Genomic DNA, 26,797 nt, shown 5'->3' with positions numbered 1-26,797 from the left:
CAGGCAACTACTGATACCTAGTGGACACTGCAGGACACCGCACAAGCTGAAGTCTGCCTGCAATTCTTAATCAGTATTTGATATCAATATCATTAAATATACAAGCCTATATGTATCGTAACTAATAGCTTATGCGTTCAATTATTCACCTTCCTTCCAAGGTCACCGTTAATTGAAATCTCATGTTAAAATGTTGACCTCAGAACGACAGCAATACTTTTTGCCCAAGCCACATTATCAAATCTCCATGGATGTTTAAGATATTAAGTTAACTTATTAAGTTATTTATAAGCTGTCAAATCATTAAAAGCCATAGCATTGCCTTAGCCTCCCTTATTGGGAAAATAACGATAGTACAGTAGGCCTAACACTATAAGATTTCCATAGTAATTTTATAATAGGCCTAGTGTACCGTATACTAGTTTATAATAGTGTATAATAAAAACGTCTATGACATTCTCTAATATATATATATATATATATAACTATAACATTTTGTCCCAAAATAGCCTACAAGAAGATCCCTATAAGCTTCTTTAGGGCAGATGGATTATTTTGAGTTTTTAAAATAAATTATTGATTTGGCCCCAATAATGCGCTGGATTTTTCCTTCACTGACATTTCCTCCAACTCATCAATGGTAATGGTCTGCTTGCTTTCCCAGAATGGCTAGACCCACCATCATCAATGCAGTCCATTCTTGTCGATTCAAGACTAGTTCTGGTGGCAAACCCATTGCCCACTGAACACACTGACAACACTGCAAAAGTTTTTATACAGTGTCTATTCATTGAGTGGCCCAATGGACAGGATCGCTAAATCGCACGCAGCCACACTAAGATAATGAGGCTATTCATTCATAATGTCACACTGTAGTTCAAAGCCAGTAAAGGTGTCTCAAGTCAACAATTCACGTTAAGTCCCATTCTGAGTAATTAATTATTTGTATTATTAGCATGATAGCCTTCGCCTTAACAGAATCAGCAGACAAGTCACCTGCGTTGATATACGATAACGTAGGCAAATATTAAGCATGTTGAACATTTTAAAGTGTCCCCGGATAACATTATTCTGTTGCGTGTCCGCGGTTAAGATTACCTTAGTTTGTGAAAGGCTACTCTTGATTCCTTCATCTATGGCTGGTGATTGGCCCGCCGCAGTCACGTTGTCTGTGGAGCTGTCAGCCCCATTCTGCACCATTGTTTCCCTGGGCAGCCGGAAGAGCTGTCCTGCCTTGTATGCAATTGTGTAGATGCGACAATTGCCGGGTAGGCAAAAATCCACTTGAGCATAGACGACACAGGCAACAGTCTCTACATTGTAAGTCTTAGATTGTGTGAGTGCCCTTCGCTGGAAATGTTTCAGCCACACATGTAATTTGTCAGAGAAGGCGACATTGCGATTGAGCATGAATGCGCTACTCTCAAGAAACATGATTATCTAACAGTATGAATGGTAAGTCGTCTTTCAAGCTCTATATTTACTACAAACAGGGTGGTGATGTTAAGGTAATGCATTAGACTTTTTGTGGTGGTTTCACATTCTTGTTAGTAGCCATAATGTGTATGATGCATTGTAATATTCTGCATCCTTTGTGTTGTGTTGTAGCTTCACTTTAACTCACAGCTTTGTGATTGCATCCGAGTTGCAATGTGTTGAGTATATCAATCCTAACAACTGTTAATTGAAAGAAAATTATGACTGTGTGTTGTCCATAAAATAATGTTAAGATATTAAAAGAGCATTCCATTGGTCTTTTCTTAAAATTGAATAGTTGTTAACATACAGACACAATGAAATAATGCTCAGTTATTTTATGAACAATTTATGTTGTGTTTCATAGGGTTTTATCTGCATACGTATTGTTTCAAGATCTGTAACAAAATTGCAAAGTGTCTTTCTCACACACATACATTTTTGCTTACAGACACTCTTTACACTCTTTCAAACACACACACACACACACACACACACACACACACACACACACACACACACACATACACTTACACACGTGTTCTCATGTAATCGCTGGCATACACTAAACACACACCTTCACGCGCATATGGAAGTGCATCGCTGTGAGCCCTCTTAGGCTGAATTGTGGGTCGCTGCTTTTTAAAAGGCGGGCGGCCAGGCAGGGCTCCAAGAGGGGGCTGGCTGCCATCAGAGCCCTCCTGGAGAACAGGCAGCTGTGTCAGGCAGAGTGCAAGCCCCACTGCCTCCCATGGGAGTCCAGCCCCCAGTAATGAGGAAGTGCTCCAGAGACATGGCTGCGGCTCTGTTATTTTCCCTGGCCATGAGTCTAATGGCTGCATTCTTCTATTAGATCATTACATTAGCCTGAATGATCCAGCCGAGCTCACCGATTAAATATAGATATTACTGTGGACCAGACCTGCATGTTGCAAATAGGTTTTTTTGTAATGTGTCCCTGAGCAAATCTTGCTGGAGAATTGAAATAGGGATGACTAATTTGCTTAATGCGGTAACTATCATTATGATATCAAAATGTCATTTTTATGTCTCTCTGTGTTTTTGACAGAAAATTACGAGATAACTGCAATTCTTCTGTAAGGTAAGAGACAATTTAATGTTATTTCTTTCTCGACCGTGCTTATGATTTGGCAGTTAACTCAAAATTGTTAGTTGGTTATTACTTGCAATTAATATGTTGCCACCTGTCTTAGTAATGGGTCCACATGCTGAATGTCTGGCAGTGAGATCGTGTTAAAAGCAGGCACAGCTGCTGCAGCATTACTTGAAAAGCTCCTCTGATTAGAGATTGGGAAAGATTCCCCATTGATGTCTGAGTGGGCAACTCTCTCTCCCTGTCTATCAGAAGAAGAAAAAACGATGCCATTCTACTTAGCCAGCTTGTTGTGGAACATCTACTGCCGATAACGAGTAACGAGGCACGTCTGCCAATTTACAGCTGTTGATAAAATAGGTCTAGGGTGGATTCAGGAGGATTTGGTCAGATTACATGAGGCCTAAACAAAAATACCCCAGGGGCAATTCCACAAAGTTATCAGATACTAATTTAAATGGGTGCACATGGACTGAGTCTGCCAGTTGTTGATTATGTTTTGATACTGTCTGTGACCTCCTCTATTGAGCTTTGTCATTTGTAGTCCTAATAGCTCAGTTATTAATAGCTTAATAGCTTACCTTTGCTTGTCTCCTTCATGCTCCTTTGTTGTTGAAGACAGGGACGGCAACAGCATCTAGATTGTGTGTCTAGATTAACAGCTGAAGTCTACATAATAAACGCAGAAGGCTTTGTGGGTTCAAGCCAAGTCTCGTTGAGGGGAGCTTTTCTATCATACTGATTGCTCATTCTTTATTTATAGGTGTGCGATAACTGCTGTACAGTAACAAGGCTGAGTCCTGATGTATGAATCGATGGCCAGGCCTGGCTCCTGGTGATTTTAATGATTAAATCATAAATTGCTTCAAGCTAAAAAATTGCATGCATTTTAAAGGGACTGGTCGAAGTCAGTGGGGGGGGTTGTGTTAATTGGTTGTCAGAAGTGGGGCTGGCAGGATCTGGCAGGGGTGTGTTGTGCCCGCGACACGGCAGCTCGGGGTTTGAGTGTGTGGCAGCGCGGCTCGTTATCTGGCTGTGCCTCCTTTGTTGCGGCTCCACCAATCCCTTTTGTCAACAGCAAGGAGAGGCAGCTGTGTGCCTAGCCCGGCATACCCACACAATGGCAGAGATGCAAATGCACGCACACACGCACGCACACACACACACACACACACACACACACACACACACACACACACAGACAGACACTTAGGTTCACACATGGGTACACATACTTGCATTTCTTATCTGCCAGTCCATGGTCCAGATCTGTAATTGGTATTTTTCCATACTCCTCTCTGTGTATTCTTTTTACACATGACCATATGTCTCTATGTATGCAAGTCATATGCACTGTCTATAAGTTATGTGTTTTTTTATGTGTGTATGTATGGGGAGGAGGGTTATATGAACTGTGTATGTAAGCGCGGGGGATTTGTGATTTAATTATGGCATGTGATGTGACACACCTAAAGGACACTGCAACATTTACCCAAATGTATTTACTGCCTGCAAGGAGCGATCATTAAGCCAGGGTCATTTGAATAACTGAATCTTCCTTTCCTCGGCACATTTCTTCTTTTGGCTGAGGTGTGGCACAGATGGTGGGGGCCGTGCGAGTGGCGTTGCTGAATCCGGGCCATTAAAGACACCCAGGAAAAAAAAAAGGTGGCACGGCTTTTAAAGATAACAGCGCAGTGGCACACTCTGCACGGCACCCACGTGGGTGGGCAATCCTAACACAGGAGGTTCACGCGTGGAAGCCAAATCAATTTGCCTCCCCTTTTTTTGTGCGTGTGTGTGTGAGGGGGGGGGTTGGGGGTGGACAGAATCCATGCATGATTACAAATCTGACTTGGAGCTCCATTCACAGCCACTTGTAAAACATAGAGGGAAAAGGTCAGGCAGTGAAACAGCTTCAGGGAAGTGGGAAAGAGAGGGATGCAGTGAGAGAGTGTGTGTGTGTGTGTGTGTGTGAGAGAGAGAGAGAGAAAGAGAGAGAAAGAAGAAAAAATATGAGCTCATAGCGGCTGTCCATCCTGAATGCCCTGATCAGTTTGATCAATGACAGTGCTTGTGCTTGGCTCAGTAACCCATATCCTAGGAGAGAAGGAAAAAGAGCAAGGAGGAATGGGTGGGGTGGGGTGGGGGGGCTTGTATGCCTGATCTGTTTTTAATTTAAGGAACAAAAACCACCGAACAGAGAAAGAGGCATTGGGGCTATTTTAACTGGAGAGAAGGGGGGGGGGGGGGGGGGTGCGCTAAGGGGAAAACCATCTTGAATGTTTTATTTTCTATTTAGAGCTCCCACTCCTATAGGCATTGTGCAGTGTGCAGTGGAATGCAAGAGTCCTTGCAGAGCTCAATAGCCTCTCAACAGCAGCAGGAATTCAGCTCTGTACGCCTTGAATGCTCTCATGTATACATTCACATTTCAAACAGGCTTAAGCGTCAAGGCTGTACTGTGTCCAATGTGGTTTTCTGTGGACCAACAGGGAATTTACGTATGGGAGTGGATGTTTTTTATGTCGGCTACTAAGTGTGTCTCAGACCTGGCCGCCAGACTCTCCGATCAGGCTATGATGCTGTGGTCTGCATGGCTGTGCGTCTGTGAAAGTCTCCACGCACCATGATGTGGATGAGGAATGTCCAGGCCGCTTATTAGATTCCCAAGAGCAGCACACGGTCTCAAACACACACACACACAAACACACATACACACACACAATAAAACCTCCAATCTTGCCAGAGAAAATGACATGTACTTTCTAGCATATTAAATGTGCTGCTTCAAAGATACACAGCTTTTGTTTACCTTTTGAGTAATTGACCAGGGGGGAAATCATGGTGGCTGTTACAAAGACTGACCTGCCACTGCATAATGTCAGCGATCACACCATTTGGTTGTTGTATTAAGTAGTAGCACCTCATAAAAGCAATTAGCAAGAGTGTTTGTCTTTCAGGGCACTGAATGAGATGGCAGATGTTGTATTGACAGGGAAAGCTGGCATCTGCTCACCCCTCAGTCTTGTCCTTCATCTCCATTGAGGAAGACTCCGCTGCGCTGAAATTCAATAGAGCTGCCAGAGAGGTAGTCTCTGTGAGCAGTGTGACAATTTGTCATCTTAAACTAGGCCAAGAGAATAACACTGCCTAGTCACTAAAAATACATGCAGAAGGTTTAGAATTATTATGAGGCGTCTTAAGAGTGCTCACACAGCGTTCTCATTTACACAAGCACTATTGGATTCTGACAGGGATGAGTATATTTTAGGAACTTAATCATATACTGATATAGGGCAGCCGTGGCCTACTGGTTAGCGCTTCGAACTTGTAACCGGAGGGTTGCCGGTTCGAACCCTGACCAGTAGGCACTGCTGAAGTGCCCTTGAGCAAAGCACCTAACCCCTCACTGCTCCCCGAGCGCCGCTGTTGTTGCAGGCAGCTCACTGCGCCGGGATTAGTGTGTGCTGAGTGTGTTTCACTAATTCACGGATTGGGATAAATGCAGAGAGTGCCTAATCAAAAGAGTATATATACTTATACCTATACTTATACTGTATGTATAGCAAATAGAGTTATGGCCATAGGATGCATCATTTACTGAAAAAACTTTAGTGAAAAGGACACATTTCCATGATAAACTACAACATTGAGCAAACGCATGATAGATACTATATTTACATATTTCCACTAGTGACTTGCCCTTAATGCCTAAAATCTTTAATTTGAACACGGTGAGCATACCATGCTAATCTATTGCTCCACCAAGAAAAAGCATAATTGCCACAACTTGATTGCAAAGCACAACAGCACAGCAGAAGTACAAGCAGTTTAGAACGCAATGGAAGGTATTTGTTGTGCCATGTATGTGTACGTTTGTGTTCTGATTACAGCGGCGACACTGCTGGTCCTCGCTGAGATGTCTATTCTGATTCTTAAGACAGCATGTTGTTTTGTATGGGATATACTGTATTCTCAGCAGTACCTACCAAACATGCAGCACCACCACCATCTACACCTGCCATTACCATGGAAACAAGTTTTAATGTGGGGGTAAAAAAAAAATCCTTCAGGAGACACATGCCAGATCTGAGTATGTTTAGATGTGCCTGTTTGATAGAAATATGGAATTACAGGTGTCTTGTGCCATCTGAATCAAATTTAGTTTTTACTGATAACAAGTGCATCATGAATCAGTCGTATGGTGATTCTCTGACGCATATTTTGAGGACACTCCCACCCAAATCCTGCTGCCAATTATACCAAGACCAATTATACCAAACTAGGCTCACTGGTATTTGAGGTTTACGACATGACTCTTAAGTACCTGGTTGGATGTGTAATATTTCTTTGCGTGGTCTTGTGAAAGACTCTTTGCACACTGCAATAACTTAATAATGTGACTAGTGTAGTGCATGAATGGGATCTGTTCACTGCAGAGCCAAGGTTAAAGTCTGTCTAGTTTCATATGAAAGGTGCCTGGATTTCTTTGTGAAATGGGATGTCTCTGTGATCTATCACAAGGCCAAAGCGAGTAAGTAGTCATTTAAAAAGAAAATTTTTTCAGTCGTTTTGACACTGACATTCCTTTCGATTATGTGTCATTGCATGTAATTGTAGGTTCAGTAGACCCACAGCAGACAGTGAATTAATAGGCTCCTCTGCTCTCACCTCGTCTATTAGCCCCAGATTGGGAGGGAGGCTGGACAGTTTCCCATTGACTGTAAAAATCCGAATCCCCTTAAACTCTACTTGGAACATAGCGCCTGTTTGCTTGAATGGAGAGGATAGTCATCTTTGTGTGACAAGCCTTCATCTCCTTGGGGTCTCATTTCAGTCACTGACTCAGACGCACAAGTCTTGTTATTTGCCTCGTGCCTGGCCAAAAGACATACAATTCACTCGGCTTTGTTTGAATAAATGACTGGTGGATTTCTGTGTGCAAATGCTGTGTAATCGCACGTTCTGTTTCATGCGTTGCGTCTGGTGGAGAAATGGAATGATGGTGCAGAAAGCTTCAGTGACAAAGCATCTCAGGCAAGGCGAGAGCCCTTGTTTGGCAGTAGTACACTATGTGGGTGTCGCTTGTCTTTTGTCCCACTGAGATATAAATTGAGCCTGCCTGGAAGGCTTTCTGAAATGTCTGTCTTTATCCATTAAAGTAACCAAAAGAAAAGGTACCTGTGAGATCCAAATGGGGGAAGTTAAAGTTTACATCTATTTTGTTTGTGTACAGTTCATGTTGATTTTAAGGCTACATTTCTGCCATGTTTTCTCACTGTAAAGCATATTCTTCCGTCGCAGGAAGGGAATCAGATCTACCTTGTCAAGAAAGAAACCTCTCCCGCGTTTTCATTCACATTCTGAGATATATTTATTCTGATATCTGATATTGCTCTTTGATCTGATAAAAAAATAAGGAAGATTAATTTTAACTATACACACACACACACAATTAAATCTTTAAGATTCAAAGCCACTAAACTCATACAGTCAGTGCAATGCTGCACTTAACAAACCAACCACGTTATCAAAGTGAAATGTTTCACCTTATTTAGAATGCTGCAAGATCTCATTGGGGGAAATGAATGAGTAATCAGTGTAACAGAGTGTCACGCAGACACCAGCACCCCCAACCCCCTTCATCTCTCCTGCAGCCTGTATTAAAGATGAAAGCAACACAGTCTTTGTGAGGTGCTTCGGCAGCTCTGTTTCTGTCAGACTGTGGAGCTCCTTATAACTTTTTTTTTGGTGGCATGGGAAAATGTCGTCATAAATAAAATATAGTTTGATATGAATTATTCAGACGAGCATTGTGATTGACAAGAGAGGGGGGGGGGGGGTGAGTTGGTGAAAGTACCTGATTATTCCCTGGCAGTACGTGACTAGAATGAGGTTTTCTCACATGAAAAACCGACAGAATGCGACGGTAGAAAGGCAGAGCGACGGCACGTTGGCAGGGTCCACAAAGTTGTTTTTGGCTGCTTTTTGTCTGCATTTCTGTAATATCACGTTTCCAGTATTCCCCAGGACATCACACTGTGTGCAGAATGTCATTTGAGTTGTTCTCTCCCTCTCTCTTGGCTGGGTGTCCTGCCTTTGGACTGAGTTATGAGTAGTGCAATGTGAACCGCACCGAAATATGTGTGCAACTAGATATTCTGCATATTTTAGAATATTTTGGGTTCATTGTTAGAAATGTTCCTTTTGAATGATAAAAAGAAGTACCTAAGCACCATCAACTCACCATTAAATAGACCGAAGCATGATGGGGCTGATGTTGTTGATGAGCATGGTTAGCTTAACACAAAATGTGTGAGTTGAAGAGTTTAGTAACTCCAAGTGACTTAGTCACACGGTCTATATATAATAATGATTCTATTAACAGTAAGGCCAGGCTTCAAAATTAGGTGTTTTTATTTCAGATGATTCATTATTGTTTTTTGCAGCTGTGATTAATGTAATGCTTAAAATCCCTCCTACAAGATATTGCGTATTTATTGCATATACACAACAGCTACTGTAGTGGATAATTGGTCAGATCGCCTCCCTATCTTATTTTAGGTTCTTTCTACAATGTCATTTACCCTATTTAATGGGCAGACATGGCATTCTCATTTAGTCGCCTATTTAGTGGGCAGACATGGCATTTTATGCTCTTCAGCGTATGCAGAGTTCTAAGCCAAAGCAGAAGAACCCTGAGATGAATCCTGTCATGGCTTAGTTAGGCTAGACATTCATTTATCTGTATTTCCTTCTTGTGTCAGTCATCACTGCACTCGTGTTCTGTGTTGTCTGAAAATAAAAAAAAAAACAGCACTCTCTCCATTGTTCTTTGGAGGGCGAGGAGATCAATGCTGTGCTGGGCTGTGTACTAGCTGCAGCAGTCGGCTCCGTGTGTGGAGTGCTGAACAGAATTCCCCCTCCTCTTTCCATCTCTCTCTCTCTCTCTTTTGCCCCCCCTCCCTCCATCCTCTCTCTCTCTCTCTCTCTGTCTCTCTCTGTCTCTCTCTCTGTCTCTCTCTCTCTCTCACACACACACACACACACACACACTTTCTCCCGCTCTCCTTTCATGTGCATGGAGCTGTCTGCAGCCTCCGGCAACTGCAAGTTAACAAATGTACAGAGCCTGTGTGAAGCCTCATTTGCATAAATCACTAAGTGTACTACATTTGACTAAATGGGTTCCTTTGTCTTTAATTGCCTCATGTTTCCTTTGCTTGTGTTTTTCCGAGAGATGCAAAGTCATTTTTCCCCAAATTTAGTGTTAGAGCTGTTGTGAAATTGTTGTGTTGGTATTGCAGTGTGAACATTGTGTTGTGGTGTCCTTGATCAATATTAGTCCTGTACACTAACGCTGAGACAGACATATGGATTTATCCAGTGAGTCTTAACACACAGTATTTTTTTCTGAGCCAAGACCTTCAGTCCTATTGCAAATTGCATGACTCTTGACTCAGATATGTATTGGCAAGTGGTGGTCATGATTAATTAAAACAATTTTTTAAGTCAGTGGAATGAACTGATGCACAATACATTACAGGGTCAAAATAGAAAGACAAAGTGATAAATGTTGTCAATGGAAGACATGAGCTGAGGTTAATGGATGTTTTACCCACGTCAGCCTTTAGCAGTGTCTGAGTTACCTTGGAGAGCAGAATCCTTTGAAAATTTTGTTACTGCACAGGGTTAGGAACGATTGACTCATTCATCAAAAATAAAACAAAATCCATAAGGCATTGACTAAACACGCTGTTTTTTTTCCTGTAGCATACCCTTTTGAATAATTCACTCAGAATTAGATTCTGAGATGTTCAAACAAGATGGAAATCAATGGCATTGCATATTGTTAGGCAGTGATTTCCCCCCCTTGATTCAATTTGTTGTGTCTGCGACCCAGGGCAGGGTTCTCTCTTTGGGGGAACGCAACAATGCAAATTTGTTGCACAGGACGCATCTCATCACGTTACACACCCACAGCGGTAAGAAACAACCACCCCTTTGCCCCCCCCCCCTTTAAACACGGACGCAAATGTGCAATACATTAATCCTCTATTTGGGTTTCCCTTTGGCCGGTCTGTCGGCGGGATGTTCGGACGGCATCATCTGGAGATGTGTAATCATTCCAGGCTCTGGCCCCTCCTCAGGGGATCCCGTCGGAGAGCCGGCCCTCTCAAGGTTGCTGTTTACGGCTCCCCCTGACATGGGTGATTTATGAGGTTAAACACAACCTCTGAGCTCGCCAGCTACCAGCGCAGCCGGGAAAAAACACTTCTCTTCTCTCTCTCTCTCTCTCTTTCTCTCTCTCTCTCTCTGTCTTCTTCTACTTTCTTTGTCTTTCCCCTCTCTTTATAGTATCTGTTTCTTTCCTGCTTTTTGCTTTTCTGTCTTTTTTTGAGGGTGTCCGTTGAATGTCTTTAATGACCGTGGTCACTGAGGCAGCCTGTCTGTTGGCACAGGGCGACTGTACTTCAAAAAAAAAAATGAAGGAGAGCAAGAAGGAGTCCAGCCATCTGTGTTACTTTGAATGTTTGTAAAAACACTGACACTTTGTAAAAACACTGACACTTTGTGATGAGACTGACCATATTGAGCTATCTCTCTCTCTCTCTCTCTCTCCCTCCCTCTCTCTCTCTCCCTCCCTCTCTCTCTCTCTCTCTCTCTCTCTCTCTCTCTCTCTCTCTCTCTCTCTCTCTCTCTCTCTCTCTGTCTCTGTTCTGGCTCCAGACAGCCTGTGTCTGCTACCAGCTCTGTCGCTGCCCTTTCTGTCGCCTGCCAAAGCCAAATGTGACCGGTACTGGCCCTTCTCTTTCCTGGCATTACGGTACGCTCTTTTGTCTGAGGGCCAAAACAGAGTTTGCTAGCTGCGCTACATGAACATTAACGTCTAAAGAGCACAAAGACAAGACAAGATACCTGTGTGCACAGTGAGGTTTTAATTTGCCTGCCTTATCTCTGTACGCAGCATCAGCCCCTGCTGATATATGCTCATCAGGTGGCTTTTTTGTACTCTGAATCAAAGACAAAGCTCCCTGCTCATTACTGTTATCGTGATCGGCATGCTGCCCTGCTTAATTTCATTGCAAGTTTAATTCACGATTGTAGTGATCCAATAATTTGTTTGTTTGCCCTGGAGCCCAAGTGAAGACTTATGAGGTTCTCCTAAACCCCTCCCCCTCCCCCACTTCTCTTATGAGTATCTCTTCCCTTGCAATTCCTGGCCCCAGGGGCCATGGAGTTAGCGTCATGCTAATTAAAGGCCAGAGCAGTAGCAGCAGCAGCAGTAGCAACCATTGCTTTCTCTCTAGCATGTTTTTGTTCGTTAATACTTGGACCATGACATAGCCCTCAAGAAGATATAGCCCTCAACCAGTGCTTTAAATAATATGTCTCTGCTGTTTAGAGGTAGTTGTACACCAAGCCTTAAAGCTGCGAAGACTGTATCGCTGATGTGTGAGGGGGAAGTAGGATTATTATGGAAGCAAACCTCAGGCATTTAGAGGTATCTCGGCAGGAAAGTAGCGGGAGGCCTATCTTTGAACCATACAGCAACAACAACAACCCATGGCTGGGTATTCATGTAATTGTCTGTGTTCTTTAAATATGACATATGGCATGGAAATAAGCATTCATGGCAGTTTATGCAATAGTGAAATGATGTCTGGGAACAGGCTGATACTGTATTAATTCCACACCTCCTACAGAAAGGTACAGGGGAAAAACATTAATCTAGACCTCTGAAGCTTCCCAGGGGTGATGGCAGTACAAGCTCTAGATTAGCTCTACTGCACTTTACACTACGCACTCTACTCTACACATACAGTGCTGCTATTGAATTTCCCATGCGTTATAATAGAAAGCCCATACACATAATGGTTCTATTTGAACAATTCATAAGCCTGAGATATATTAAACATCCTGCACTGTAGATGTACGATAATAGGCGGTGTTAAATGTGCTGCTTCGAAAAGGGAAGGGAAGGGCATGGGGTTCTCTCTGAGTCAGCCAAGGTAGCTGGTGGTCCTTGGTCTCATTCCCACTGCTGGCACCGGGGCAGCTGGCCCTTAAGGAGAGAAAAACAACTGAAAGATGTTCCAACCTCGGAGCACAGATTTAAACTATTCACGTGTCTTTGCTGCATCAGGAGAGATAGGGTTGATTAAAAATAAGGGTACTACACAGAACATTTTTTTAGATATAAAGCGTGTTTTTATGGTCTGAATGCCATGTACATCGATGTGATAATTTGTTCCAGTATCGTCTCATCAGGGTTGCCATTTGTAATAGCTTAGCTATGGAAATTGATGTCTGATGCGGATGCTAATGTAAGCAATTAGAGGGAAACATCAGAAGACTGATGTTTGTCATCAAAAAGATGATTTTGTTACAAAACTGAGCACCTTCAGTTTTTAAGCTTTCTAGAACTGGGGAGGGGGCACTGCTACTTTGCATATGACCTCAATAGAAAGTGAAGCATTGCTGTGTAAATGAGTTCTGATTAATTTCAAAGACTGGATGCCTTTCCACCACCACTGCTGCTCAAACCTTGACTAGGGAGAGGCACATGTGAGATTGAGAAAAATATAGGTCATCATCGCTGTTGCATTGGTACCACAGTCAGGCGAAAAAATGCCATTTCTCCAGCTTATGTTTTGCATTTTTATGTAATGGAGCCGCAAGTATGATAACCATAAGAGAGGGAGTGTGTGTGTAAGTGAGTGAGAGAGTAAGAAAGAGAGAGGGAGAGAGGGAGAGAGGGAGGGAGGGAGGGAGGGAGGGAGAGAGAGGGAGAATGCAAATTAGATATTGCAGTAGCACAATAGATGGATATTCTAGATGGTAAGGAAATGAGAGGAAATAATTACATTTGGGAGCAAAAGTAGTTTCTCTGATTATTTACTCATACACCATGATTCACTCTGACAGGCTCATCAGCTACCATAGCCACTGCAATGTATCGGGCACAAATCAAAGGCTAGGCTCTCTCATAAGAGATACATGGCTACTTGGCCAAATCAGAGAGTGCAGAATTAATTTATCTGTGATCCAGTCCATCTAGTGGTATTTTATTTCATTTATCTAAATCCATGGCTGAGTGCTCAGCCACCCACAGATCAATACGGGATTGTTAAGGGCTTAGGCTGGGCGATGGTTCTCTTCCTCAATGCACAAGGAAAAGAACAGAGAAAAATATTATTTTCATGTCAATACGAGGAGGTCCAGAGTCCTCTTTATTCCCATAGTAACCTGAGACCTTTGCGCAAGGAGTGACTTTTTAAAAATAAAATCAGGAATGACAAAGAAGACTCAGTAGTGAAGGTGTGGCTGAAACTTCTGCCTGCCTGAGCAGAAAGGCCTCCTCTTCTCTTTCAGTAGTGAGAGAGAGAGAGAGAGAGAGAGAGGTGTCACCCCTTACCTGTTTCTATCTGCCTTGTGTCTCCAGGTTAGTTCGGTAAGCAGCGTGTCAATCTCAAACACTTTCATCTCCTTACTTAAACAATCTAGTGTCAAGCCTGATTTACAAAACTGATAAGCAGACACAAGCTGTTTTTGAAAAAAAGAGAGGTAGGGGGAGGGGATGGGGGGCGTAAAATCTACTGGGGCTGTTAGTTTTTCTGTGTTTCCATCGAGAGAATTAGTGGTTGTGGAGCAGAGTGTCTATCAGCCATACACATCTCTCTCTCTCTCTCTCTGTTTCTCTCTCTCTCTTTCCCTTTCTCCCTCTCTCCCTCTTGCTGTCTTATCACTCTGAGCTGATAACAGATGCGCAGCTCTAAAGAGATGCGAGGGGGTGGAGTACAAGGGTGTTAAACAGAGCGGAGCAGTTCTGCCTATTAATGTCTCCTAAAGCCAGGCTGAGGACATCAAACTCAACTGTCAGCGCCAACGCAGGATTTTTTCCCAGGAAGCGAGCTGACAGTATCAAACAGGATCAGGGAGAAGAACGACTCTGTCTTCAGAAGGACGGAAGGCAGCCATGCATGTTTATGCGTGTACAGTGAGCTTACATGTCATGTTTGATAATAGAGCATTTTTGTGTGTGTGTTTCTGTGATTAACCAGTGACAGACCGTGACCAGCTATCCAAGATTATTCTGGCTCCAAACTTAAGCAGCTGTTTTTTATCTTAAGTCTTCCGAGACAATATAGTAGATACAATATCTCTCTTGAACTCCAAATTATTGTCATTATGAGCTTTTTTTTGTCTTGAGTGCCACATAATGGGTCCATCGTTTGAGGAGCTTGGAGCGGAAAGAGAGGGCTGAGGGGAATCAATAGGAGCCTAAATGTGGCACGTTTCCACCACCACCGCCGGCCTCCTTTCTTTTTTTATGGGCTCCTTGGCTGTAAATCAGCCCGAGCAACCCAGCGCTGTTGTGTGTGTGCGCGCCGGCGAGGAGCAGGAAGTTCATCCTGGGCCTGAGAGAGGCAGATCGATATCACTCTGTGGCGAGCCCCCCGAGCTGTGGCCTGCCTGCGCCATCACTCAGGACCGCTTCCTGGGACAGGAAGGCTTTACATTGTAATGACCACACTGGTGACAGCTATACTACGGCCCTCCATCAGGGGCCAATTGAGTATTTACCATAACTTGCCATTCACTCTCTTAATAGCACTTGGGCAGAGGAGTGAAATCACAGGGGCTTTTTTGGGGGGATTAGAGAAGCTGTGCCGTCTGCAAGGCACCTTTTGTTGAAGAGAGCTGGCTCTCACCTGTGCAGGTGATGGAAATACATTAATATAGCGAAATAGCCCATTATGAATGATTATTAAATTATTGCTGTGGCTGACTATTTTTTTACATCTTGTCAACATTTTCTATTACCTCCTAGTGCATATGATATAATCTTGACAGTTTCAGATGGTGTAGTAGAGTTAAAACCGCAGAGTAAACCTACACATGCCTTAAGTCTATCGTAACACCCCCAATTATCACCACTTTTGTTCGGAAATTCTAAAACAACAATGTTTTTTAACACTTCAAAATAACATTTGCTAAATGAACCTTACATTTTTCAGTAGCCATAGGTGTGTAGATTTGAACAAAATCTGGTTTGGTTCTTAACAGGAGCATTTACTGCCTGAAATATTTGATTTTGTTTGTCACGCTCGGAGTTATAGTGCTGGCCTAATGTGTCGCCTATTTTTACGCCGTTTCAACGGCACATGAACGTTTAGAATTCTCATCATGAAATTAAAATTCCACTGGAGCTCCAAGCGGATGTGTACACACATCCTTACACTGTTTACAGCTCTTCGAGTCACGGTAAAATGTCATTTTTTGGTACATAGCTAATTTAGATACACCTATGGTGTGGGTGCTTGCGTTTCTTTAGGAATCTGCCGTCTTGGTTTGTATAGAAATGGATATTAAGTGACACATACACGCAAGACGGCGGAAATACGGGACCGACGGTAATAGGGGGAGTTCCGATACCCTTCTGAGCTGCTCTTAATTGTGATTTCACTGTAAAAATGTTATGCCCAGATCTGAACTGTGTGTGAGTCCAATTTTATGGTTAGCACCCATTAATCTGGTTGGACTACTGTACTGTAGCTCATATTGACTCTTACCCACCTTTTTCCCACTGACTTTCCCACTCTCTCTCTCTCTCTCTCTCTCACTCTCTCTCTCTCACTCACTCTCACTCACTCTCTCTCTCTCTCTCACTTGCTTCCTGTCTCTTTCTGCCTATCTTTCATACACATACACACACATTTTTTCCTCTGCCTCTCTCTCTCTCTCTCTCTCTCTCTCTTTCTCTTGCCCCCCCTCCCTCTCTTGCTCCCTCCCTCTCTGGCTCCTGCTGGTAAAAATATCTGCAGACAGCAGGCACACAGGCACGCCTGAGTCTCTCTCAGACATCCCACCCATGTGATCTCACTGCTGCCTGCCTGCTCTCCAGTCGGGCTCCAGCCCTGCAGCCGGCTGCAGCTAATGAGTCTTTGTGTGGCTGGAGCGAACGAGGGAGAGAGAGAGAGAGAGAGAGAGAGGAATGAGAGCGAGAGGAGAATGAGAGATAGAGAAGCAGAGAAAGGAATGAGAGATATAGAATTAAATAACAGAGAGAGAGAGAGAGAGGAGAGTTGAAGTGAGTGGGTTTGTGGTCTTCTCAGCATAAAAAACAGCAGTGGAGCCTGGGCTGGATCATTTACAGGTTTTTCTGTCCTCTTTTTTCCTCTCGTTCTCTCTCTCCTTCTCTCCCTTCCCCTGTCCTTTTCTCATCCCCTGCTTCTCCATCCTTGCCTCTCCCCCCTTCCACCCCTCTGCCTCTCTTTCCACCCCCCTCTCCACCTCTCACACACACACGCGCGCACACACACACACACACACACACACACATGGCCCTCCGTGCTGGGGTCGCTGCACGCCACTGGACTAAAGCAGAAATGGGACTCCTTCCTCTCGCACGGTTTCATCTGGCTCTGAAGTGCCACGTTTAGATTGGCTCGGGCTGAGCTACCGAGCTGCTGCCGGGAGAGTCGGGAGGGTCGGAGGGTTCCGCACAGGTCAGTGGCCACGGCCGCCTTTTATAGGGGTTGGGGGGGTGGGGGGGGGGGGGGGGGGGGGCAGTGAGCTTCCTATGTGTCATGACTAACTTCCGCGCCTGCTGCTGTCACCATTGGTGGTGGTGGAGGGAGGGGTGTATGTGTGTGTCTGTGTGTGTGTGTGTGTGTGTGTGTGTGAAGGATGGACAGTTTCTTTGTCAAGCTCATTATAGTGTTCCTTAACAAATCTGTGATGCAAAGTCTGCCGTGCGTGGTATCCGCTTGGAATACTGAGCAGTGATCATATGAGAGCTTCAACGTCAGTGGGAAAGAAAGAAAGAGAGAGGGAGGGAGAAAAAAATCTGGGTTGAATCTGCATAGCCTGGTCACCGCTCTCTCACTCTGTGTGTGTGTGTGTGTGTGTGTGTGTGTGTGTGTGTGTGTGTGTGTGTGTGTGTGTGTGTGTGTGCTGGAACACTAATAGGTTTCGTGGAGACGTGTTGATGTTGAGGGGAGCCAGCTGAGGGAAGGACTGTACAGTGCTACTTTTTATTGCGTGATGTTAACATGGCATGCGTGCATGCAGAAGAATGAGGGAAGTATAACATTATCAAAGACACACGCAGGAAGAGAGAGAGAGAGAGAGAAAATATGATGCAGAAAAAAAGACAGAATGAGTGAGAGTTACTGTAAAATAAAGATAGAGAGACAGAGACAGAGAGAGAGATGGAGAGGGAGAGGGAGGGAGCAAGAATTGGATACAGACAGAGAGAGGAAGGGATAGAGAATGAGGCATAGAGAGAGAGAGAGAGAGAGAGAGAGAGAGAGAGAGAGCGATCACCGCCTGGCTGGCTGGCTGGACTGAACTGTGTGGCGTGAGCTAGTGGGGGAACGAGAGCGCTGCTCTGCCCTGCTGTGGCGGAGTCAGCTTTCATTAGAGCGCCGATCTGCGCGCCTCTGTGATGTCATGCCAATTCATTGTGTCGCGGATAAAATAAAAAGTTGCTGTTCTGAGGTCAGGTCACATCCTCTGCCAAAGCCCCTTAATGAGCACGCGTCTGTGCGCTGCTGCAGATGTGTTATCAGGACCTTTAGTCGTGTAAGCAGCACGACAAGGGAGATTATATTGCAACAGTGTGTAGATTTTTTTATTGTTGTTGTTCTTCAGGGACGACACACAAGCGAACGTTAATTATCTGCATGCTGTCTTGAGAATGGTTAGTAATTGCAGTACAACTGTCCACAAAGAGTGGTCACTAATTAATGTTTTTTCTATGAAGACTGTTTATTGTGTGCTGTTGTTAGACATTGATGTGCACTTGTGTTTGATCAAAATTGGCCTGCAGAAGCATCACTGGTGAAATCACTATTTGTGCAAGTATATTAGTATCTCCATGGTAACCACTTTGGGAATGAGGGAACTACTGCATCGGCTGTGAGATGAGAACGCGAGGAGGGGGTGAGGGTGTTGGGGGGCGGGGGGAGGTGGGGGGGGCTGGTTCTCAACAAGGGGGAGACTAATTGCAATGATTGCGAGGAAATAGACTTACATTGTATCCCGAAAGATGGGAGAGCCTTTTTTTCCATTTCCCTGGCCTCAGCTGCCTCTCTCTCAGCCTCAATGCACTGCATGATTCACTCTTACCTGGGATTGCACTCACTCTCAGGCAGAGCACAGGCTCGGATTTTTAATGAACAAAAGCACTAACCATCCTCCCTGCCCCCCCCAATAAATGTGATGAATGTAGCGGTACATGTGATGAATGCCAAAATAATTTCAATGACACAAAAACACAGATGTTGTCTCAGCATAAAACCAGGGAGTGTCAGGGAGCAGTCTGGCCTGGTGGGGAGGGGGGGGGGGGGGGGGGGGGTTGGCGGCCCGGGGCCTTTGGAGGAGGCCAGGCCACACATTCCGCTGCAGTAAGATAGGAGGGTTTGCTTTGGATCTCCTCCAGGTGCCAGGCTCAGCGAGCTCAGTAGGCGCGAGCTGGAACAATGGGGGCTACTGCAGAGGCAGTCAGAGAGAGAGAGAGAGAGAGAGAGAGAGAGAGAGAGAGAGAGAGAGAGGGGAGAAGGATGGGAAGAGGGTTGGAAGGAGTGTAGGAGTGAAGGAGAGGGAGAGAGACAGAAAAAGGCAGTGAGAGAGATGGAGAGAGTGACTGAGAGAGAAATGTTGAGAGAGAAATGTAGAGAGAGAGAGATGTAGAAAGAGGTGTGTAGAGAGAGAGATGTAGAGAGAGATGTATATATATAGAGAGAGATGTACAGAGAGGTGTGTAGAGAAAGATGTAGAGAGAGAGATGTGTAGAGAGAGAGAGAGACAGAGAGATGTATAGATAGAGAGAGAGAGAGATGTGTAGAGCGATGTGTAAGGGGAGAGGCCAAGCGTAAGTTGTGGGCTGTGAGCTGGAGGCAGTGCGTGGCCTCCACAGGTTCTCCCTCCCCTCAGGGCTGCGTCTGTCTGAAGGCAGCGCTGCATCTGTAATCAGCTGATAGCGCAGCGGGGAGAGAGCCGCTCAAGATGAAACAATATATCCCCTGGAGAGGCCCAAAACTGGCTGCCGCCGCTGATAGGGAGCCAAAAGCTCCAGCAAAGTTAATCTGCCGTTTCCCTCACTCTCCCTGTCCTTCGCTCTCTCTCTCTCTCTCTCTCTCTCCTTGTCCCTCGCTCTCTCTTTCTCCCTGCTCCTTCCGTCTTGGTTTTTCCTCTCCTGCTCCCGAGTTCCCAGATAGGAAAGAGAAAAAGAGAGAGTGTGAGAAAATGCAGAGAGAGAGAGAGAGGGATGGAGAGAAATAGAGAGAGAGCCTGGCAGCTTCAACATAATGTGGTGCAGCTGCAGTCTGTGGACTCTGTTTGGAGTCTCATTCATCTGCATAATAGCTCGTTTTATTATCACAAATGCACGTTCCACTCAAATTACACATAGATTCCGGCATCGGGTTTAATTGCCGTTGACACACCAAAGATGAGGAATCAAAAACCTGCGAAAACATATCAGGACCCTCTCAATGCAAATATGAAATTGAGGAATGATCGATGTGTGTAATAAGAGTGTATGGGGATATCCACATCACTTCACTGGTGAGATGTTAGCACGTTGCGTCTGGCACCTCTTGTCACATGCATCAGGCAATATTACAAGTTACTCACCCGAAAATTGTTTCCTGGCTTTGTGTAATCTCAATTCTTAAGATAAATGATCTCTTTATTTGCGGCTAAGGTCAACTATAAATTTTAGTGGAATGATTATGGTTGGATTTTTTTCATGTTTTCTCACGTGAATTGGGTATTAAATGTCTTACTAGTGCCTTGTTCATGTTCCGAGGTGATGGGTGTGTTATAATTAAATGCTCTTTTTTATGAGTCCTTATGAGATAATGTTGGGGAAAGCACATTTCCCTTTTTTGTCTTGTGGCCACTCAATCAAAGACAGCTGTGTGCATTTTCCAACAGAGAGGGAGGGGGGAGAGAGAGAGAGAGAGAGAGAGAGAGAGAGAGAGAGAGATGGAGAGGGAAAGAGAGAGAGCTAGCATTCAATTAGCATTTTTCTCCTCTCTCCATCTGAGGTCTTTTGTGGCAAGGTGATCAATTGCCTGGGGAGTGTAGAATCAGGTCCATAGTGTATATGCCTGGCAGTGCATGTGTGTGTGTGAGAGAGAGAAAGAGCGTGTGAGTGAACGTGTGTGAAAGGGGGGTGGGGTGTATCTTGCTTGTGTTAATTGGGTGCTTTGAGGATTCTAGGAGGCATACGCAGAGTATTGAGCATTCTCCCTCACCTCACTGTGTGTGTGTGTGTGTGTGTGTGAAGGCTATGTGGTGTACATCTCTGAATATCTTTACAGGAGATGCGAGTGAGATGTGTAAGATCTAAAGTTCCGCTTGTTTGTTTACTGTTGTGTGTGTGCATGGACATGTGAGATTGTCTCCCGTCTGCGCAAATGCTTTCACAGTATGCACAAGTACACACACACACACATACACACACACAACACACATACACACAGACACACGTAAAAATGTTTGTTCACTCACACTCATGTTTGGGCTACTGTGTGTGTGTGTGTGTGTGTTCTTGTTGTCCAGGTACGGATGACCGCCATGAGTGGGATACTGAAGAGGAAGTTTGCGGAGGTGGAGGCAGCTGCCGCCTCACCATGCACGTCTCCGCGCGGCTCTGAGGAGGACGACGTGTCCAGCAGTGAGAGTGGGGACAGTAGGGACAGCCTCAATCCGACAACGTCGCGCTTCTCTCGTGAGTCAAACAACCACCAGTCAGTCTCGCTCTCTCTCTCTCTCTCTCTCTTCTCATTCATGTACAGTGTTGCCAAAAGTAAGGTGCTAAAACATTACTAAAAACATGAATATGGGTTAACGACAGGGCATCAACAAGGTTTGAAAATCAAATGACTGCAATGAAGCTAACTGTTAAGACAATACACAAACATGCACGCCAGTGGGAACTATTTGTCTCAATGTCTCCCTCCACATCTCTCGATCACTAATCATTTCACGCCATCCTCCTCCTGTTTTGGAGCTTTTTTTTTCACCTAACACACTGAATCAGTCCATCTCCCTCCCACTCTCTCTATTATATGCACTCCCCACAATCCCCACCGTGTACAGCACACAACAGAGAGACTCCGGCAATGAGCATAAACACGGCATATTATCAGCGCTACAAGCTCTTACATGGATTATTTATTTGTTCATTATCCACTGATTTATTCATTGTTAATCTGAAAGTGGAATTTATGTCCACAAAGAGACGCATTTCAAGTGTTTAATTTGCTCCGTGAGATTTCTGTGCGTTTGTTCAGTCAAGAAAAGTCCAAGTCATTTGAGACTCAAGTGGCTGTGGCGGTGGCGATGGCTCATTTCACCGTAACAAACAAGCCCTCCTGCGTCAGGTCGAAAACGACACAGAAAGGGAAATTGAGTTAATATACGAAACCCAATTTAAGAGATGAGAATGAGCTCTCTAGAACAAGGTTCCTCTTTGGGAAGTGATTGCTTTAATGTCATGGCCAAATAGATCTCATATAGAGCACAGAGCACCTCTCCTCTGTCCCACCAGGGAGTGCTGTCTCCCAAAGCGAGACGGGTGGGGACCCCTAGGGCAGGACCCCACCCCACCCAGACCCTGGTCCCTTACAACAACCCTACAGGCGTTGTATGTCAGTCCCATCTGATCCCCCATTTCTCCCTGTCTGAGGGCCTATTATCCTGCCTTCTGTCCAGTTGACCTTTGGAGGGAAAGAAAAAGACGTGACGCACCGCTGTGTCTCCAGAAACCAACCACCTGCTATTTTAGCAACCCCAGCAGGAAACATGTGCGTTACTTAGCTCCCTGACACGCTCGCAGCTGGGCCTGGTTGTGTTGTGTTCTCTGACTTTCTAGGTGGTAAGCAAAGTAGCTCTTCTCTCTACCCCCCCCCCCCCCCCCCCCTCTTTTTTTTTATTTCTCTCTCTGAAAATGCTAATCTTGCGGATGGCTCTCTCTGGCGAGGGCTCCGTGGGCTGACAGGGTTCAGTTTGTCATGATAATGCTAGCGGGCTAGCGGCGGTTTATATTGGGTTACGGGTAATGGGAGTGAGCTCAGCGGGGAAGGATTGAGAGTCTCTGGAGCCGCTGTACCCACTGAAGCCTAGGGCTTCAGGGGATTAGAGCTCGCCGTGCCTGTCTCCGCCAAGGAGAACAGCACAAGGACTTTGCTGTCATTTTCAGGAGGTATTGTATCACACCTTCTTTTGCTCTATTCTCGCTGTTGAGCGGTGCAGTCGGCATTTATTTAATCCCAAGCCCCTCCTGTTTTTTTTTTCTGAGGTTTGATTTTAATTAGCACTAAGTGGATTGTGGATTAACAGCTTTTTGCTGACATTGGTGGTGTCAGAACAAAAACATGCCAAAAAAGCAACTGAGACATCAGCTCCCAGTATTATCAAAGCTGCCTGATTTTCTTATGTAGGCCTAATATTAAGGGTTTGTGTTTTGCAAAAAATAAAATAATTAAACTGTCCCACATGATATTACACTGCAACCAAATAACTGTTTTGGAAAAAATACTACCTTACATTTTTATTTTATAGCACCTTCCACACTACATTAAACCATATATTACCTGCAAAAGACTGCTCTGTCTCTCTACATACATGCATCTGTGAGTTCCATCTCTAAAATTCAACCTTACAGCAGTCAACTTCCTTTTTTAACCTAAAGAATGATAGTTGATCACACCCCAGGCATGCTTAGTCTAAAATATTTACTCCAAACATCTGTAATCCTGGATTGACTGAGTATACGTATAATTTGTATTGTTGAATGAAAGATTGATTATTCATGAACATGCTGACATCAATCAATAGGGGACGTACACAGCATGTCCGCTGTTTAAGAAAAGCCGACCTATTATTCAACTACATTCAACATAACACTCCAACCTAACATTACCTCTTGCCAGGCCCTTTAATACAGTCTAGTCATGGCAATTTGCAACCTCTCCTGACAACGGAAATTGTCAATTCATAACAGCTCCCAAAAATATATCTGTCTTTGTTTTGCTAGGGACACTAGACAAAAATAAGTCTTTTGGCAGCAGTGTGGGGACTGACATGGTTATTTCCCATTGACAGAGTGCACTGTTTTATGAGGGTGGGTTCTCAGAGGCTGGTGGTCCCCTTCCTCTGACTGTGTGCACCAACCCCTATCCAGCCGCTCTGCTTAGACTCTTAAACCGGCCACAGTTATGACAACCTCGTCAAGTTAACTGCCCCACACCTCCTTGTCGTTTCAGACTTTCCGGGTTCTCCATATAAGGGTCCTTATTTGAAAAATTATTTGGAGTTTATAATCTTCATATGCCAGGCTAAAGTAGCTGCACAGCAGCTGGGTCAGATCTCTCCCAGTGAAATACATCCCACTTTATTAAACGAGGAAGGCTGGTCATTCATGGATTATGCCACGGCTCATCGTTGCATGTGGACACGTAGCGCAGCCGCGCGAGAAACCCGCTGATTGCGGCTCCTCTGACGTAGAAGCGCGGACACCTCGGTCCTCGGTGGCGCCGAGCGCTTCTGATGGATGCGGCTGTCACTCACTCCCCACAGGCTCTGGGCTGCGTAAGAGGGGTCCTCTCATGGCTGTAATGAAATGCATTGTCCTTATGGCTTGGGGACAGGGTGGGCTGGGAGTGGGTGGGTGGGGTGGGGGGTTGCTACTGGAGACAGATGGCTCCCGCGTGTCTGACACGGGCGGAGGCGTTCAGCGAGGAGTGGCGGGAGATGCAGTACTGGGGGGTGGAGGGGAGGGGTGGGGGGTGTGTTCGCTTGTGCCGTGCATGCCACTTTAATTCCACCCTCCAGAGGCACAAATGAGGCCCCCCCCCCCCCCCCTCCATCCTCACACTCCCCACCTCCAGCCCCTGGTGTGTGTTTGAAAGCTTGTGGATAAAAGGCACACAGGCATTGAGCATCGTCACCGCAGATGGATCTCTCCCCCTGGTCCAGCCGCAGAGACACAGCCACCGTGACAGAGACAGAGCGGATCTGAGGGGGTCACGCCAGGCCTCCTGTCTGCTGCCGTGAGCCGGCCTGCCTCAGCTCACCTGCACGCAGCACTAAATCAAAACGCTGATGCAAACCAGCAGCAGCAATCAGCAGCCTCACTCACTCTCACCGGCCACCGAGCTCATGAGGAGCCGGCAGACAGAGAGAGAGAGAGAGACTGAGACAGAGAGAGAGAGAGAGAAAAAATGATTACCTGAATAAATAATGAACCTTCCTCCCCCCTCCCCTCCCCTCTCTCTCTCTCCCTCCGACCCCCCCTCTTCTTCTCCTCTCCCCACTCCTGCAGCCGCGTCCATCCTGAAGCGGGAGAAGCGCATGCGAACGCGGCGGGTCCACTTTGAGACGGTGACGGTGTACTACTTCAGCCGGAGGCAGGGCTTCACCAGCGTGCCCAGCCAGGGGGGCAGCACCCTGGGCATGGCCAGCCGGCACAGCTGCATGCGCCAGTACACCCTGGGCGAGTACGCCCTGGAGCAGGAACGCATCCACCGCGAGATGCTCCGCGACCACCTCAAGGAGGAGAAGCTCAACTCCATCAAGCTACGGGTAAGGGGGGACACCAGGTTGACTCAGGACATAGTCAAATGTACACGTCATACAAGGCAATACCTTAATAATGAGGCAATATTAAGGTATTGCCTCATATGCATGTTTATGTTTAGTTATTTAGCAGACACACTTTTTTTTATGCAAAGCTCATGCCGTGCCAGACTTTCCACTGATGAAATTCACACAACACACAGAACCAGTGCAACAGAATTACTTATTTATTTAGGTTAAATGTATTAGCATTTGATAGCAAGAACAAGATGAAAAACACTCATGCGGTATTTATGTACTTTTTGAAGGCCATCATATTTTGGGTGGAATGATAGATAGATAGATAGATAGATAGATAGATACTTTATTCATCCTGAGGTTGAATTTTAGCATTTTATAGAGAAAATGTATATAGCATTGCCCTGTCTAACCAACAGCAAGTTTCATTTTCCATTCCAATCTCCCAACCTAAGGTAACAAAGCCATTTCCACAGCAGTTGTTTCAAGTGAGCATAAGTACATTACCATTAGCATTGAGTTATCTCCACAGTTCTATTAGAAATCAGAGGCATGACTCATCACCTAAAGTGGGTGCATGGAAATTCCATATGCTTTCATGTTTAACTTGGCGTGATTAGATGATTCACTGTGCAGGGTTAATTACGTAGAGTAGGTGATGGTTTCACATCAAGCAAACGAGTTGAAGTGGCTGTGTAGTACACTAGTACACAGTGCAAAGGGAGGATTTACCATTGCCGTGGCAGGCAAGGGGCTGTTGCAGTAGAGTGACATTTAATATCAGTGGACATCCTCTCTCAAGAACTTGTCACACACACACACATTTCCTAGAGGCTTAAGTGCACTCGGCTGACTGGATGTGATCCTCTTAACTTTCCGTGTCTCTCTTTCTCCCCCAGCTGACAAAGAACGGCTCAGTGGAGTCGGAAGAGGCCAGCGCACTGACGCTGGACGACATCTCGGACGACGACCTAGACCTGGACAACACGGAGGTGGACGAGTACTTCTTCCTGCAGCCGCTGACCACCAAGAAGCGGCGAGCCCTGCTGCGGGCCTCGGGCGTCAAGAAGATCGACGTGGAGGAGAAGCACGAGCTGCGCACCATCCGCGTCTCCCGCGAGGACTGCGGCTGTGACTGCAGGGTCTTCTGCGACCCAGAGACCTGTGCATGCAGCATGGCAGGGATCAAGTGCCAGGTGGCTGTGACACAGAACACACACATTCACAAAGACTGTGTGCTCTCTCTCTCACACTATCTCTCTCTCTCTCTCTTTCTATCACTCTCTCTCTCTTTCTATTGATCTATCTATCTCCCCCTCTCTCTGTGTCTATTTTACACATACAGACACAAAAACACCTACACACATGATTATTTAATTCATACACATTTTCAGTCATGCATGTAAACACCTATTTGTGGATGGGTATGAACAGATGGTCACACCTACAGTATTCATATCCACTCGCCTTTACGTGTGCACATGCAGAACTTCTTATTCTAGGTTTCCGCTAAAGCAAAATGTGTACTTTACAAACAACAACAGTTGTTTTGTGTTGAAACTGTGTTATGCCGATATTTTGGCATTA

The 26,797-nt window shown here is 45.2% G+C and overlaps 1 protein-coding gene across 4 annotated transcripts in view; it reads left to right on the top strand.

The window, feature by feature from the left end:
- Positions 1-1,223: 1,223 nt before the first annotated feature.
- csrnp3 (cysteine-serine-rich nuclear protein 3) overlaps positions 1,224-26,797 on the top strand; it is a 29,181-nt gene continuing 3,607 nt past the window's right edge. Inside the window, exons 1-5 of one of the 4 annotated variants that reach the window (XM_042084530.1) lie at positions 1,224-1,455; positions 2,546-2,578; positions 21,173-21,341; positions 24,939-25,198; positions 26,110-26,406. In XM_042084530.1, coding sequence (XP_041940464.1) covers positions 21,179-21,341; positions 24,939-25,198; positions 26,110-26,406 — 720 coding nt within the window. In that variant the 5' untranslated portion in view covers positions 1,224-1,455; positions 2,546-2,578; positions 21,173-21,178. Of the gene's footprint in view, positions 1,456-2,545; positions 2,579-14,435; positions 14,590-16,425; positions 17,107-21,172; positions 21,342-22,173; positions 22,420-24,938; positions 25,199-26,109; positions 26,407-26,797 lie in introns of those variants that run through there. The other 3 variants (XM_042084528.1, XM_042084529.1, XM_042084531.1) reach the window with 3 other exon arrangements.

The sequence above is a fragment of the Alosa sapidissima genome, chromosome 2 (assembly GCF_018492685.1).
Source record: "Alosa sapidissima isolate fAloSap1 chromosome 2, fAloSap1.pri, whole genome shotgun sequence".
Classification (NCBI taxonomy): Eukaryota; Metazoa; Chordata; class Actinopteri; order Clupeiformes; family Clupeidae; genus Alosa; species Alosa sapidissima.
Note: the sequence above shows the minus strand (reverse complement) of the source record. Positions and strands in the feature narration are given on the sequence as shown.